This window comes from Tursiops truncatus, chromosome 6 (assembly GCF_011762595.2).
Source record: "Tursiops truncatus isolate mTurTru1 chromosome 6, mTurTru1.mat.Y, whole genome shotgun sequence".
NCBI lineage: Eukaryota > Metazoa > Chordata > Mammalia > Artiodactyla > Delphinidae > Tursiops > Tursiops truncatus.
The window spans coordinates 48,284,264-48,302,295 of NC_047039.1; the positions used below are offsets into that span (position 1 = coordinate 48,284,264).

Consider the following 18,032-nt stretch of genomic DNA (forward strand, 5'->3'; position numbering starts at 1 on the left):
AGGGCAGACATTCCCTAGTGAAACAATGCTGTCTTTCATAAATAGCCTACAATTTTTCTGTAATATTGTAGGGAGTAGACTGTAGAATAGGTCCCTTATTTTAAATCACTGCAAGAAAGACTTTGGTTTTCTAAAAGGACTTGTCTTTCTCAGTCAGTTATAGTTTGTCATTATTTGTAAACAATACTGATCTACTTAAATTGAGATGGAATATAATATTGGTGATTAAAGACGTATATACCAGTTGTCTCTTTCTATCTCCCAGTCAAGTTCGTGAAAAGTATTTGCGTTTCTGAGCTGGCTAAATTCCCTGTACTGTTAGCATTTTGAAATCATAGTTGAAAAATATCAATCAGTATTGTATACATGGGAAGTAATGCAGTCTTTCATTTGTAAATTAAATGACAATGTCTAGGAGCCATTAGTGAAACCTTTTATAAATGTTTATTAGCATATGAAACATAATATGGTTTTTGTGATTCTCGTGAGCACTTCTCCGACCCTCAATGCTTGATAAAGTAGAAGCAAATACAGTTTCCCTGAGAATTCATAAAACTTAATTTTTGCTTTCAATGTTGCAAGCATTTTGAGTCTGTCATTTTGTTTTCAGCAAGAGGAATTATTTTTCCTGCAGCGTCATTCAATGTTATTTAATGGTAGGGATGCAATGCAATGTATGCATTGCATTAATCACGGTTAGTAATGTGAAAAGTTAATAGGCTGATGTTCAAGTAATGTTATAATCACTAAAATGCCTCAGGAATATATGAAAATGGATCTTGGCCACGGACAATATCAAGATTGCCGAGATGCACCACAGGCATCTTTTTTAAAGCCTGTTTTGTAATAAGCAGAGAAAGCGAAGGTGCTTAACCATGGTTTACTACCCCATTGGCCTCACAGCCTGTCTGTCTCTGGTGCTGGGCCTCAGAAATCAATTTCACACACGGCTGCTATCAGCATTCTTCGAGCCATTAAGACGAGAGCACTTTCTCCTCTTTTTATTAAAACAAGCTCACTTTTATCTCACGGCTCCAGCTTTGTGCTTTCCTGCCTTTACTTTCCACTTTGTTAGTGGTAAGCGTTAAATTGTCTTCTGCCTCCTTTCCTTTCACTTCTAGACTTCTTGAAAGGCTAATCCACGCGCACGGCACCCACTTCCTCAATACCCTCAATTTCTTTAACGCTTCGTCATCTGCCTTCTGCCCTGCCACTTGAGTGATGTGGCTCCTCTGAAATTCATCAGGAGCCTGTAACTCACCACATCCGAGGACCTTCCCTCAGACCTTCCTGTGGGACGTGATCCCCTGGCTTTGCTGGCAGTGACTCCTGGCCGGTTCCTCCCCTACCTTTTCTTACTGACTAGTAAATGCCGGAATCCTCAAGATTCTTTCCTTGGGCCCCTGCTCTTCTTTCTACCCTCCTGTTGATCTCACCCACTCTCCCTTGCCTGCACTCTTCTCTTTGTAGATGAGAGACAAAAACGTCTCTACCCCAATCTCCAGGCTTCTGTTTCGACTCACCTGGACGCCTCCGTAGTACCTTAAACTCAACATGTCCAAAACCAAACTCAATATTTGGGTCCCCAATCCTTCCTTTAGCAGTCCTTCCTCTTAACCCAGTTACAGATATATAAACATTTCTATAAAACATTTCCCCTACCTTCAGCCTCTCCTTTCTCCACCTCAACCCAGCCTACCATCCACCCACACACATATACCCAAACAATTACCTGTACTAGATATTTTACTTTGGTGATGTACCTCCTTTCTGTTCCCTCTTTTCCATTCCAGCTGCCAGCACCCTAAATCAGATTCTTCTTACTGTCATCTATATAATACACAATTGGTACCTCAGTCTGCTTCCAGTCTGGCAGATCAGTTCCCCTGCAGCGTGGCTCTCCGTGTGTCAGAACAGCCAAAGACAAGGTTGGAATGGTGGTCTGGGAGAGAGCCTTGAGTTCCAGCTGAGGGATTGCGCCTTAAGTAGACTGACAGCTGAAGCCAATGAAGGCTTTTGAGCAGGGCATGATATGATGGGAGTTTTACAGTTTTCAAAGTGCTTACACATATTTGTTTGATCCTTATAATATCCCTATAGCAGGCATAGCAGGGTTATGGGCATTTTAGAAAAAAAGAGACTACTAAGGTTGGCAGATAGAGAGTGCTATAAAAAGGATAAGAGAGAAATCCACCTTACAACCAATTCCCCAACAGGTAAGAGGACTTTAGAATCTCTTTATGTCTAAGTAAGTGGGATAAGGAGAGATAAGAGTCAGTCAGTCATCTGGACAGGAATTAAACTTAGCTGTTTGAGGAAAGCTGGGGAACATAAGATCAGATACTTAATCTATTACAGTGGCCATCCAGAAAAAGAAAATAAAGAAAATAAAAGATTATATGACTAGTATATGCAGAAGACTGGATACCCTCAGAGCATCTGGGTTTTTTAAATTTTATTTCTTCAAATCAGGCTCAGAAAGGTTCTAATTTCTATCTTGTACAAAATGTGCATGGTTCCTATTTCTGAATAAAAAATTTATGCATTCAAATGGCTGACAGATTAGACTTCAGCTTACACTACACCCTATTAACTGGAAGAGTTCCAGGTCTCTTTGTGCATGCTACCTAACATAATAGGAAGATCATCTTCCTATTATACATCATAATCCTCCTTTCTCTTTTTCTTTGTGTCTCCCTCACATACACACACGTATTTACAATTTACAAAGTGCATTCACATCAACTGTATGAGTTATTGGAACTGGTATAGCATCTCTGTTTTAGGGAAGAGGGTCTCCTAAGATTTTTTTTTTTTGAGGTGGAGAGGGTTCTACAAAATATCTTCAAATAAGAGACAAATCCCCTAACAGGTGAGAGGTGTTTAGAATCTTCTAAATATGCAGTTGGATCAATGGCTATCTACTCTGACTGCATACTCGAATTACCTGGGAACTCAAGAAAAATCGCCCATGTCTACCCCAGACCACCTGAATCTGAATCTCTTGTGTGAGGGAGCCTGGAGGCTGCCCAGACATTTTTAGTTCTCAGTTCCTACAGTGATTTGGATGCGGGGGGTGGGGGGGTGGGTTAGAACCCTGAACTAGGCAAGCGTTTACAAGTGAACTCACAGCGTGACTTTTTTGAACCTACCTTTATCCTTATTCTGTTTTATACTCCCTGGTTTCAACAGACTCCAGACCTCCCCCTGCTCATTAAAAAGGAATCTTAGTTTTTCTTCTCAGTCCTATTCTTTGAGATAACATGGGAGACTCGAGTTACCAAACAAAGCTGTCAGCTGCCCTGAATCTAGGAAAAGATGAGATTGGTTTCTGGGAATGAGATAGAATATTTCAGCCTTGTAGGAAGGGAGTCATGAAACGTGATGTTTATTGGGCACTTGCTACATGTGTTAGGCATTGGGCTGAGTAGGTTGCATGGCTCATTTGATTAAATTTCACAATAATCCTTTGAGGTAGATGCTGTTGTTGGTCCCTGTTTTGCAGATAAAGAAACTGAGACACAGAAAATAACAGGAAGGTTACACTGGTGGAGCCAGGACTCGAGTCCAGGCAGTCGGGCTCAAGAATTCCTGCTCTCAACAAACTCGTGTTTATCAGGATCACCTGGAGAGCTAAAAACACATACACAGAGGCCCAGGCCGGTTGAAGTAAGCAAGAGAATCCTGGGCCGTCATAATTTTAATAGGTGCTCAGCTGATTCTGATATTGACCAAAGATCAGCAACTACCACATTATACTATATTGCTTACAGGTGAAAATACTGAGGCACATTTAGATGAAGAAGAAAAGAGATCTTCGGTAAGGGGGTTTGACCTTTGTATGGGACAGAAGTAAGTTGAGCTTAAGGTACAAACTCTCAATGTCTCACACTGGCAAGCAAAGACAGGAGCCGTCTGCATCAGAGGATTGTGAACGGGAGGAGAGGGTCGGGAGTCCATAATCCTATTTCTGTAACTGAATCTCAAGCTTTGCTCCCATCATTCGGACACTGGAAAGACCCTGGTACACCCTTCCACCGAATCCAAGATGACACAGATTGAAGTCACATTATTTTATGTACCATTAAGAATAAAAAAAGAGCCACCCATTAAACAGTGACCTGCTGTCAATGATAAGACGCGTCAAAGTTTCTAAAATCAGAAAAATTATGTATCTTAGGATCCATGAAATACGGTACAAGCAGTGAACTCTGAAGAATTTGGTTCTGAAACCGTGGAAATCACTCAGCAAGTTGGGGAGGCTCCTGCTGACAGTCCAAATAACATAGTTCCAACAACAGGGAAAATATTCTGTGCTGCATATTTTAATATCATTTGTTTGCTATAAGAATTGAGTACGTGTACACTAAACGTAGAGGAATTCATGCCACCTTTTAGGTTTTAGTACTCAGTTTTCCTATCTATACGAGGATGTGGTAAGGCTTCTCTGAGATGACATATAGAAACAAGTAGCACAGTACCTAGCACACAGGAAGACACGAAAAATCACATTTTCCCCCTTTGCTAAGTCTGACGAGATTTCTGTGTTGTTTGCAGTCAAGTTGGGGGAAGAAGGAAGGAAAGGAAAAGTGGTAAATGTCGAAAATTAGAATGAAAGTCAGAAGGACCATACGTTTTAAAACATAAATACCTGTTTGATGCTGTTCCAGAGTAAGTCTACTTTATGTTATGAGGCCAAGCTATAATCAATTCTGTACTAACGCTGAGTAAATTGGAGACTATTCCTAATTAGGAGAAGAAGAAATGATATACCCACAGGATTCCAATGGCTGATTAAAAATCTGATACCTTAGCAACTGGATTCATAAAGAAAAAATATAAAGAATATAATTATGTGACATTTAACTCACACTTTCTTTAATAAAACTTGTGGGTTATTTTGTTCAGTCGCATTATGCTTTTAGTACAAAATGATGAATTGATGAATTTCAGATATGGCTTGATTTTTTTCCTGAAGACCACGATTACTATTCCATCAGAGCAGCTAACTTAAATTTAGACACTGAATGCAGCATCTTTTACTGGAGTTTCAGTTGCTTTCAAAGGGAACTCCGCATGTGGAGCCCATTTTAGATAATGTGGAGCGCTGCAAGAATTAGGGCAAAGATATTTGCTGGCTTCCCGTGGAAAGATTCATGACTGTGACATGAATAAGAGTTGAATAAAGCACTGTCTGGTGAGAAATCAGATAAATAACCACAAGTGGGAAAACACTGCCGTCTCTGAGGACAATAATCACCCCAAAGTACAAAAATGACTCCCCACGACGGCCTTTGTGTTACGTGAGGTCATACAGCTTTCCAAAAAGTGCAGGAGTGCCCCTTTGAAATAGCCTCTATGTATTTGGAAAGGTTCACTGAGAGTGAATAAAGGGTTAAGTCACAGCAGTGTGGCAGTCTCTTCAGAAAGGTTGAGCCTGAATTCTCTCTTTCCTGAGAGAATGACAGAAAGTTCTTCAGGTTTTAAAGACGGAGACATTTGTTACTCCAGAAGGCCTTTTATAATTTAGTAAAAAAAAAAAAAAAAATCTCTGACTGTAGGGAAGGGATTGAACAGGGAAGCCTCGAATACAATTATTCACTCCTTCGCGCATTCCTTCTGCATACAATTGAGCACCTACTCAGTGCCAGGGTACAGGCTGTCTGCTGAGCAGGGGGACCTAAAGAGTACACAGCTGGTGCTATAAGAGCCTCTGAGCCCAGAGGACCACAGGGCTTTTTCCTGCAAGTGACTATGTAGCCGTATAGGGGGATCTTTCCCCCTCTTTGCCATCACTGGGGCTGCTGCCGTCTTCATGGTTTCTCACTATCAGTGGTGTCATAATCAAAGGGCCTTCCAGCCTCCATTCTCGGGGTCTCTCCATTCTGTGAGGCCAGCACAGCTGTCTTTCTAAAACACAAACTTGGACCAAAGCTCCCAGGCCTGGCATGCCAGGCCCTGCAGGAGCTGTTATGCTCTAGCCACTGGGATTCACTCACGGCTCCTTGGACTCAACTTTTTTTCCTTCTTCTGTGCCTCTGCCCGTGCAGGTCCCTCTGCCTAATGCCCCCTTTCCCTCTCTTGTCTACCTGGTGAACCTCCATTGATCTCCTAAGGCTCACTTTAAATGTCCCATCTTTTAAGTCACCCTCACTGACCCACCTAGAGGCCGAGCGATTCTCTGCCTAGCACAGAGCCTGGGGCACTGCAGCAAATAAATGCCAAATTCCTTCTCTCATTTTCTTCCTTGTGCTGCTGTGGCATCTTATATCCTCCACTCGGCCTCAGTCTGTGTTACTTTTTTTAAAATAAATTTACTTATTTTATTTATTTATTTTTGGCTGCATTGGGTCTTCCTTGCTGCACGCGGGCTTCTCGTTGCGGCGAGCGGGGGCTACTCTTCATTGGAGTGCGCGGGCTTCTCATGGCGGTGCCTTCTCTTGTTGCAGAGCACAGGCTCTAGGCACGCGGGCTTCAATAGTTGTGGCTCGCGGGGTCTAGAGCGCAGGCTCAGTAGTTGTGGTGCACGGGCTTAGTTGCTCTGCGGCATGTGCGATCTTCGCGGACCAGGGCTCGAACCCGTGTCCCCTGCATTGCAGGCGGATCGTTAACCACTGCGCCACCAGGGAAGCCCTGTGTTATCTTTTCAAAACTTTGTTTAGAATCTGTGAGCGTCCTCGGGGGCGGGGCTGTGTCTCGTTCATCTCTGTGTCCCAGGGAAATTGTCTGGCTTAGAGCAGGTCAGTCTAACAAAATTTTTCACTGATATGAAGAATAAGGAGAGCAATAAGGTCCCTGGTTAGTTTTCCATAGAGTTAAATGTGTTTAGTTTCTCTTCTGAAATTATATACTTGAAACTTTGGGCTTATTCAAATAACCTTTCATTTCTTGCACCGCTGGTGAAACAAAATGGCATTGTTGGGACAAGAGTGAACCCTGCCTGTGTTCAAAGCTGCACTCCGTCACTACTAGCTGAGTAACCAAAAGCAAGTTATGTAATTACTCTGTGTCTCAGTTTCCTCATCTGTAAAATGGGAAAAATAATTATAACTACTTCCTAGGGTTGTTAGGACAATTAGATAACTTAATATATGTAAAGTACATCTCACATTGAAGCAGGCACTCTCTATAGTATTAACTATTATTACTTCAGTTATGAAACAGGTGATAGAACTTTATTTTATTAATGTCCCTACCTAATAAAATTAAAACATTAGAAACTTTGTTTTCCATACTTCCCGCCTGCCTGCAAACACAATCTTATTTCTTTTTGAAATTTTAATGGTCTACGACATCCAAGGTCTGGGAATCACTTCTTTCAATTATCTAGAACTCTAAAATGGACATAAAGGACTGGGTTTGAGTCCCAGCACCACCAAACTGAAGTTAGCAAATTTAGCAAACTACCAGGGGTAAGAATGCCTGCCTTGGACTAAGGCAGGTTAGGACTGGTCATAGGGACATGGCAGAGGTGTTGGAAAATCAGAATCCCTCCTAGCAGAGAACTGAGAACATGCTGACTGGTTGCCAGGTGATGCTCAAAGGTTTCTAAAGGTCCTTCATACTAATGGTTTCCATAGAGCAAGCTAAACGTTTTGAGGAAAAACCTACTGTAATTAGTGCTCTATATGCTGTTGACTGGTCTTTTATTCACTTGAATGAGGGGCTGGTGTAAAGGTTTCCCTGCTTGAGCATATTTCTAAGATGGAAAAGACAGGTGTTTATGTATCAAATAAACAGAGACCAAGTAATACACTCATTAAGCTTTGGTTTCAGTATGACTAAAAAAGAGGATTCCAACAAAAAAAGAAAAAAAAGGCATAGCTCAAAGAAGTGATCTTAAATATAAATCTTCAGAGTTTTAGAGTTTTTCTAACACATTCTTTCTGGAATCACTATAAATAGTGAATTAATGTGTCTATTTCTTTAGGCAGAGATGCCCTTACATAAGCAATAGTTAAGTATACAGTTTAAAGAAAATTATATCATGACAGCAACATAAAACCAATGGAACGTACTGGCCAGTTAATGCCTGTCTTCCCCAATCCCGATCTCAAATCCTTTCTGATGTTACACGTAGAAAGACCCAGCTTTAGAACCATGTCTGTTTTGTTCAACACAGTATACCCTGTACCCTGCACAGGGCCCGATATACAGCAGGATCTCAATGAATATACTATTTTGCACTGGGGGATGGGAAGGAAGCTAACACTTCTTGGAGACCTACTATGTGCAAGGTCCCCCATGAAGTCTTTTTCACATCACCATTTTGTATTTCACATTCACACTGTTCATTGATATGGAAAGCAATAGAAATGAAGCTTATTGATATGTTGTAAGTCTAGGGTAAGACAAAAACTTTATAGACTTCAGTCCCCTCTTCTTGCCACGTCACCCCAATGTTTATAAACCAACAATGATCCTCGAGTTTTAACTCAAGATGATTTTCCATCAGCTTCATTGCTTCCTCGGTTTCCACTGCATGTGACATTTCAACATTTCAACCTTTCTCTACCAAGGCTGGCTCGGCTGACTCTTATACAAAGGTCCTCAGGGGCCATACAGTATAACAGAAAGAGAATGAACTCCTTCTCAAAGGAGTATGGACTCAAAGGAAAGAGATCCAGATTCCAAGCTCTGGATCCTACCTACTAGGTGTTCCTGGCAAATACGTCTCCTATCTCTTTGCAAACATTTATATGTTAAATTCAATTATCTGTGAAATCAAAGGGCTGGAATAGGTGATAAATTCATTTATTCAAACAACAAACTTATATTGAACATTTTCTGTAAATCAAACTCTTTGTCCGGTGCTGGAGATATAAAGATATCTAAGACAAAATAAAACCAAAGTCCTGCCTTCAAAGAGATCCCTCTCAACTGAGGTCACATTTTATGCCACCTCAAAGATTCTTTTTAATTTGAAAACACGATAAATCTATGTCCTGGGAACCCAAATGTCAATTAAGCTCACTCTGTAACAGTAATTTCAAAGCATGTTTGTTATCTTAGACCGGGTACAAGCCCCAAAGTAAAAGTGTATGGCACCTGGTCTGCAGAAGGACTTCCTATTATTTCCGTTACCCTTTTTCATTTCTGGTTCTACTGATGAAGTAGAGTATTTGAACAATACTCTGGCAGACTTCAAATGGTGAAGTGGGCTGAGAAATCAGACACCCTACCATACTTTACTAAGGGAACAAAGTGAGGTCTATTTATTTTATTGGACAGTTTGAATTTATTATAGGTTGCTCATAATTTCCTGTCTCATTTCTTTAGTGCTCTTGGAATTTATGTCAGGATGTCTTAGGTTATCACTCTCCTTCCCTCCATTGTCCTAACGTTTACGCCAACAGACTGAACTGACTTAGAGAAAGTCCCCGGACGAAAATTGAAGGGGAAAATACCCAAAAGTTTAGTTGGAGAAGGGCAGAACCTTTGGAAAAAAATCTGAAAAAGCAATGAAGATGAAAATGGAAACTCTGTGAAAGTTAATGTAGTGTAGAATTGGCGAACATACCACTTATTCCTTTAAACAAATAGAAGAAAGAACCCGCTTATGACGTGCACCCAAATAATTCACAGGTGGTGAAACCATTAGAGTCCTGCAATTTCTTGCTTCAGAAGTGGAATAAGTCTCCAGTATTATAAATGGCGTACGCTCACAGGCATGACTTCTCTGCTATTCCCTTTCTCTGAACTATCCCCCCCTTCCATGCACAAGGCCTTTTGGGTTTTTTGTAATTAACTTATTTTAATAAGACCTTTAGATAAAAATCTAGTGAGGTAGGGAGATGCAACCTACTATACTAATTGCACTTACAGAATTATAATTCCAAATGGAATATGCTTATTTTTTGCCTGGATTTTGGTTATTATAAAATAAGCACAATGGAGTAGAAACTAGGTAAGATTGAAGCCTGCCATCAGGATGCCCCAATGATGCTGGGCAGATGAAAACTCCCTAGATGTTGGTCGCACACAGTTAATGATCATTCTCGCAATGATAAATATTTGCTTTGAGAAAAGTTTCTTCCCAAAGAATTTATCTTAACTAAGACACTGTTATAGTGTGTTCTGCTGCACGAATTGATATTCTGAACTATAGAAATCGGAAAAAAATTTAATGTTTGTTTGAAGTCAAATACTGACTGATAATATCCATGAAGATAATACACTGATAATCTGTGGGAAGCCATAATTTACATTTACACACAGATGAGAGGATTAAATCGCCACTACCTAAGCAGGAGGGGGAGAGCAAAATGAGCCATCTTGTGGGGTAATTGAAAGTAATTATATACATCACAAAACTATTCCCTACAGAAGAGTTTTTTGAAAATTAAAAAAAAAAAAAATTGACAACAGAATGTCCAGCAACCTTCCAAGCTCCTCACTGCAAGGACTGTGCCTTAAATTATCTTCCATGGAGCTTGGCTCTGTGTTGGGTATATAGTTGGTGATAGATAAGTGATTTTCACACGAATGAAAGTAATCCCTTGAAATTTTATAGTACTTTGGAGTTGACAAAACACTTCAACATCTAATGCTGTGTTTTCCTCTCAAGTGTCCATCTCTCCTGGAGAGTTAGGAGAGATGGACAATCGTGCATGGATGAAGAGACAACAGCTTCGGCGAGTTATGTGACTGGGCCACGATCATAGGGCTGGAATCAGTGTTAGAGCCCAGATGGCCACACTCTAAAACCGGGGCTCTTTCCTGACACCTGGACACCTCCTAGAAAAAAGTATCAAAGATGATTGAGACTAGATATACTCAAGAAGTGTGTCTTACTTTATAAGTTCTGCTTGTGTGTGTGTGTGTGTGTGTGTGTGTGTGTGTGCGCGCGCGCGCGCGCGCACGCGTGTATGAGTCTGTTCCCCTCTCCGTCACTTGTTCACTCCTTTATCTTCTGACATCTCTGGAGCTGCATTGGTGTTGTGCCTCAGTTTCTGCTTCTTGGTATCCTTTTCTGTTTTCTTTGCCTTCCCCTTGGGTCTGTGTGGTTCTGTGTCCTTGGCCAGGTTGTGTGGTCCTGTTCCGCTCCATGGGATTCCAACTGTTTACCACAGCCCTGCCTTTTCCACCCCCCTTATTTCTTACTGCTCCACCTACTCCTGGATTTTGTTTGAAAAAAGGATTTTTCCACATACCTGCAAGTACTTAGAGAACTCTAGGTATACAATAAGTTGCAAACCACAAAGACTAAACCACCATTAGGGTGACATGGCATGTCCTTATTTTAATTTTTTCATATAATAAATGGAAAGTGGTATTGGTACTTACTTATAAGCATTCATTTCATCTAAATGTGAAGCAATGTTATTTAAAAAGGTTTTCAGTATGACAAAGAACACCTTCCCGCAACTATCAGTGTTTTAACACAACGAGGGTTTATTGCTTGCTCGTGGTTAAGCGAATGTTCACAAATGTAATTCTGTGAGACTGGCTGGCATGGCGGTGTGGGGCTCTGCTCCATGCAGCCATTCAGGGATGAGGCCTTCCATTCGGTGGCTTGACTATTTCCTAGAGTCTTGAAGTTCTTTACTGGATTCTCTGCATCCAGCAGGTGTATAAAGAGAGTTCTTGCTTACTTGGAGGATTATGTGGGAGATGTCAGGCCTAGAAGTGCCTTATGTCACTTCTAACGACATTCCATTGACCAGAACTCAACCATACTGCACCAACTAATTACAGAGAAAACTGTGAAATAAAGTTTACCTTCGTGCCCAGTAGTAAAGAGAAATGAATTTTTGGTGAATCCACAACATTATCTCTGCTATAATGAGAAACCTTCCAATTTTATAAAATTGTGGCTAATATAAGTATCATTTTCTTCCTGAGGACAAATTTTGTAAAAGGAAAAAATACTTGAGAACTAAATGGATTTAAAAAAAAGATATGAAACCTGCAAAATTCATTCTAATTAACAATGGCAGAAAGGATCTGCATTCAATTGTTTTTCATTGTGTGGAGAGAAAGAAAAACAGAGTATGTATCTTCTCTTTTGAATGTATTAGGCTTATTGATTTGGTCTTACTAAAACCAGAATTGGTGAAATGCTCCACATGTGAAATGGATGTTCACATGTTCCCCTTGCTACTTGTGCTTTACCCTTTTCTTATATTTTCTTACCAAGTCATTCCTATTCATCCATTTATTCATTCATTCAACAACATTTACTGAGACCAGGCATTCTGATAAAGGTAGGAGAAACACGTCACTCCCTCTGCTGTCACCCACAACCTTGTTGACTAGACAAAAACCTAAGTACAGTATGAGAAATAAATACAAGGAAGAACTAGAAGAAATTACATTTAAAAATATTGTCAAGAATACAGTGAATTATGTACGCCTCTGACAAACAACTACTAAATACTGACTATACACTGGTGGAATTTAGGGTGGGGTATTTTCTTCAAATAAAGGTTACAATAGTTACTGAGATAAGATATATTTCTATGACTGGAAGAGAGACTATTAACAAGTATAGGAAACTATTCAAACTGATTTAGAAATACTGAGCTTCTGGAAATACAACAAACAAAAAGCCAGAGGTCACTGTTGTCTGCAGACTACTACCATTGGGACATCTACACACAGCCAGAAAACGTCTAACTGCCCTACATGCTGGGTGCTCCCAGTTAGCAAAGTCCCTGGGAGAAGAAACCAGAACAGTTACGCTTTATTCAACGTAGTTTTTAATCTTGAAGTTCAGGAATTGGGGAGATTTAGTCATTTATTTTTGAGCTCATGGAAAGAAGGGGTTGATAGCAACAGCATACCCAGTCAGCAAGCAGGTTCCCCACACAGCTCTGCTGGCCTATTTCAATTAGGATCCTTTCGGACTTACATCACCTCTGCTATGCCAGTCCTAAGCCGCTCATGGGCCAGTCCTGCCAATCAAGCCAAAATTCAACCACATGGTATGGCCTTTATGATGCAGACAGAAGATGACATGAACTTGTCTCATTCTGGTGAAAACACAGTTTGAAGCCAGCTCTCTAGATGAAGAAAATTAGTAAAAACAGCAAGACTCTCAAACTCGATTTAGACACATTTTCCTGTGATTATCTCAACATGCTTCACCAGTAGGTTATTCATGATGAGTCAAGGAATGCTCTCACTCGAGAAGAGACTATGGTCCTCCTGCTACAAAGAGGTCACTTCTGGGTCACTCTACCCAGGAGACCACAAGAAACAGTAGAATATGCACAAGGAGGGAAGGGTAGATTGAAACTTACAGAATTAGACCTGGAACCTAAAATAGACAAATTAAAAGCAGAGCTGTCACTTGACCAAAAAAACGAGATCTATACATGAAGTCAGAAAACCCCGAACCTGTGGAGAATTAGAGAATCATGTGAGTCTCTTTACATCCTTTGCTCTCTGAATTTAGTTCACAAATGGTTACGATGCCTGTATATACAACACATTCTACCGGGTTCTGGGGGAAATGCAGAAATTCACAGGACTCTGTGTTTTTTCCTGAATGAGTTTAAGATTATATTTTGCTTAAGCCATAATAAAGGGGAGAACCAAAATACCAAACCATGTTTCATGCAAACATAAATCCTGTGCAAAATGGACCAACAAACTGGGTTAAAAAAGGAGTAGCAAGGATGGGGGTTAACCACACTTCACTGATTAAAATTGCACATAAAATTGCACAATGTTATAAAGATATAAGAATGAACTCTGTGCACTCCTAAGTTTGAATAATAGCCTACCATGTGGTCTGCTAGAGATCTGCTTTCCATTTTATTCATACATATTGGTAAAGGGGGGCCAACATGTATTCACACTCCTATAAATGCACAAATACATTTATTTATTCATTCTTTCTTTCAAAAGTCTTTAATATATCCACAGAGTCTTTCAAGGAAAAACTTTCCTGGTGTAACAGGATTCTTTTGTAGTTCACTAGTGACCACTATTGGACATACTTCCCTCAGCTTATATGAAGCCATAGAACTGGTTCACATGACAATAATAACGGGGCCCAGAAAGTCGTCCTGAAACGGACTGAAATGCTAAAAACAGGAGAAAATAAAAATGTAGCTGACCATGTCTAGACAAAAAAGTTACAAAACCATGAAGTAAATAATAAATAATGCTTAAAGAAATGCCTCACTATGTTCTCCAGATGTACATGAAATATCCTTAAGCTTGACTTAAAGACAATGTAGGCATAAGAGTAAGAAATTGATGTAAGCAGTTATAGAAAGGTGTTTGTGCATGCACATGGACGGACACACACACACACACACACACACTTATTGGAGCAGGCCACAGTCTGCTGTAAATAAGGGATTTAACATTCATTCCACAAGCTAATGGTGCTTCTCGCCATCCAAGATAGATCCACTTGGATAATAGTGGAGGAGAGTGCCAGAGCGACCAAAGGAATGGGCTATTGTGTCTGACTAGTTTCCACATATAAATTAGTGCAGAGAAGAAAAAGAAATTCAACAGAAAAACACATGTACTTTATTATAATTCTGAGTGCTACCCTTGCAACCGCCACAATAGCAGGCGAAGCAGCTTAAAACCACTTAAAAGAAACAAAAAGCAAATGCAAATTTGATTAAATGCTTTTCTGACAAGAAGTGATTTGACTTCAAGTTTGGATGGACACATATGTCAATGGCCGGTCATGGTTTTTGCCACATTCCTTTTGAGCTAAACAATTGGGACAAAGGAGGGAGAAGGGAAAAGGGGAGCAGGGTGGGGAGATGGGGTAGGTTGGGTTATGTGGCTTACTTTGACCTGAATATCAGAATAAAATCTCTTGCTCAGCACTACTGTCCTACTGTGTCCAGAGTGAAAAAAAGAAGTCTACGATGTTTGAGCTTTGCATGAAAATGTGGGTGGTGACCAAAAATAGATATAAAAGACACAGGCACTTCATTGTCTCAGGAGTAATGCTCCAGTGGGAAAGGGTTTTGGTAAAACTGAGGGTGAACAGCATACAATATTTGTATACACTCAGGAACAAAGTCATGATACAGACGATTCTGCTATCAGTGATATGAAGGCTGTTTTGAAGTAGAAACTGGGCTTTGCCACTAAACAAACAGGCTGTTTTCCAAGTAAGTAAAAAGGAATCTTTAAAAATTGCTTAAATTAATTCTAAGAGTAGACAGACTCTTATAATGTATAAAACAATTATAGGAAAAACAAGCCACCCAGTTCAATTTCCTGATCCAGACAAAAGGTTGAGCTGAAAATGTCACACTTCCGGTTCTAAGTCAACTACTGATCAGGCTAGACGTCACTTTCTCTTGGGCCAATAATTTACTTTTGGCCCAAAAGCTAAATGGGACAGTGAATGAGCAAGTGTGACAAGTGCCCTTAATGCTGTACACATCTTTATTGGCCAAGATGAGGCAAAAAGCCTAAATACCTCCGACAAAGACTACAGACCAACCTGTGTCATTTCTTCCATCACTGCTAAACATTTTACAACCACAGTACAAAGCAAACAAGTTATTTTCTCTCCATTATTTCACCTTTGAGTTCAAATATAAGCTGTTTTCCTTATCTGTAGAATGGGTTTAAAGATGCTTTATTTGCAAGGTTATCGTGAAGATTCACTGTAATGCTTTTCAAACAACTGGCCTCGTGTTTGGCACATTCAGACACACAGTACATGGCAGGTACTACTAAAGCTGTTATTACTCTGCACAGGGATGTATCTTGGCGCTCACCAGGCAGTTCTTTCTTTTCTAGCCTAACTCTCAGAATCCAAATTCATTTAAATACAGGTATAAAGCAAACCTGGGTCTTATTTCCTTTTATCCTCATAATACAATTATTGTAATTTAAATGAAATGTTTTATGTTTCAAATCTGAAATAAGCAAACACTCCTTCTTATCCATAAGAGCGTCATTATATATTCAAACACATATATGAATATTTAAGATATCAAAGAGAAATATAATGCAATTTACCCAGTGGGTAGCAAAACAATCTATTCCTGAATGGGAAAGTTTTTCCAAAGTATAATGAGATCATACTTCTTTATGAAGATACCAAAAAAGTACTGTGTACCGGTAATTTGCTTCATGACGTAATTAAATGCGAAAATAACCCCTGCTTTTAAAAAAATACAAAGAGGGAAAGATGAGGCAAACCAATGGCGTGTATATAAGAAACACGTCCCATATGGAAAAAATGAGACACCTTTCATAAATTGCTTGCCCCACTCGTCATAAAGCACACCTAAACATTCTGCTTTTTATACTCCTCAGAACAGCTAAAAACGTACAGTCCATTCATACTTAAAGTTCAGTTTGCATTTAAATTTCTATGAGAACTTGAAAATATACTTCTATATTTACAGCTTTTGCAATGCAGCATTACGACTTCTTGGCTACAATGATGCAAATCAGAAGTGGAATTGTTAACATATTTAATCACTCTCTGATGATGAGCCTTCCTGGAGTTTTAAAATCTGTGCTTAAATAGCTTGCTCCCCTTCTTCAAAATTATAGTGCAGATCAAATTTGTCAGAGTCTAATCAGAACAAACATCCCTTCATCTTCGATGAATCAATGCAACCTGTACATGCGTTGCATTTTCCCCTTTTTCCCTTCTTGCCTGGTTACCTTCTGAGGAAGGGCTGGCTCTCCATACATGCGACAGGGAGAGCTACAAGCACGTTTGTTTGGACTCAGTGTGTGCAAATTTTGGAATCAAACCTTCAGATGAGGTTTACGAAGCTGCCTGCCCAGAACACTCTGGTTTTAAAAAAATGTGCATTGCTATTAATATTTTGAGTGTAGATTTTTTTTGGACAGTAAAGTTTCATTTTCTGCCCATAAAACCAAGTATGAGTCACAACGGAACATTTACTTCGAGTCAAAAATGCAGTGTGTGCTGACGTTCCAGAGCAGAGCATCTTATCACTGTGACTGTGGAAAGAAGCTGCACAAAAAGTCAGCACTTTCTTCTTCTTCAAAAGCAGATCTGACATCAAAGACCATAATCCTCGATTCATAAATACTAGCATTAACTTGTATCCGCAGATGACTTGCCGTAATTATGAGCTATAATCTGGGTTGGCCACAGAGAGGCTTTCATTCCCTCTTTTACCTGTTTCCCTAGCGCATGTGCGCAGAGGAAGGAGGACCCATAAAAGGTAGTGGGGGAAAGCCCCTCACAGCCCATCCTTCAAAAATATTCCAGGAACACTTCAGTGAGTGAGTTTGATTTCAGGACATCTGTTACCTAAATTCCAAGCATGCCCACCACCATTTATACAGCCCTCAGCTCACAAACTCCATGCAGTATGTCCCAAAGTTCATGTCTCAGTATGTCTCAGTATTCCTAGTTACCTCTAACGAATCCCACAAAGTCTTGCAGACTTTATTTTGCTTGGGAAGTTGGGGTTAAAATTCTGCAAGAAGCTTTTTTTTTTCTTTAAATCATGTAAATTATTTTACCTGGCGTTTGAAGAGAAAGATATACACAGGCACACACACTCACATACACACACGTACACACCACCACAAGAGCACCCAGACTAAATGGCCATAGCGATGTATTGAAATGAAAAGGCATTTACCAGGAGCAGGAAAGCCAGAAAGAGGAGCGGTGTGCCAGGAGTTGCCCGACGGCAGCATTCCATGCTTGGATCCTTGCCGGAATCCGAATCGGACACTGAATAAGCTGCTAAGTGCTCCTCTGCCTGCTGTCACATCCAGTACTGGTGCTAACACTCCAGTCCTGCCTATCCGCTTCCATCAGCCCCGCTCACATTTCCTGACTGAGGGGTGGGTGGGTGGGTGGATGGGTGGGGGGTAAGCTGAATGGAATCTCTCTCGGAGCCGGCAGCCAGCCAATCAGGCTCCTGCTAATCAGACATGCTGAATAACAAAGCCAGGGGGACAGAGAAAGTGTAACAGTGCGAGCGAGAAAGGGAGGAAAGGACGAAAAAGAAACGAGCGCGGAGGAGCGCGCAGCAGAACCAGAAGAGAAATGCAAATGATGCAGAATTGCAAAAGATGAAGCAGAGCCCTGTGCTGTT

The 18,032-nt window shown here is 40.4% G+C and overlaps 1 protein-coding gene across 2 annotated transcripts in view; it reads right to left on the reverse strand.

Annotated features, from left to right (window-relative positions):
• ADAMTSL1 (ADAMTS like 1) overlaps positions 1-17,762 on the reverse strand; it is a 469,150-nt gene extending 451,388 nt beyond the window's left edge. For both annotated transcript variants that reach the window (XM_033858059.2, XM_033858057.2), the window contains exon 1: positions 17,571-17,762. In XM_033858059.2, coding sequence (XP_033713950.1) covers positions 17,571-17,633 — 63 coding nt within the window. In that variant the 5' untranslated portion in view covers positions 17,634-17,762. The remainder of the gene's footprint in view (positions 1-17,570) is intronic.
• Positions 17,763-18,032: the final 270 nt, after the last annotated feature.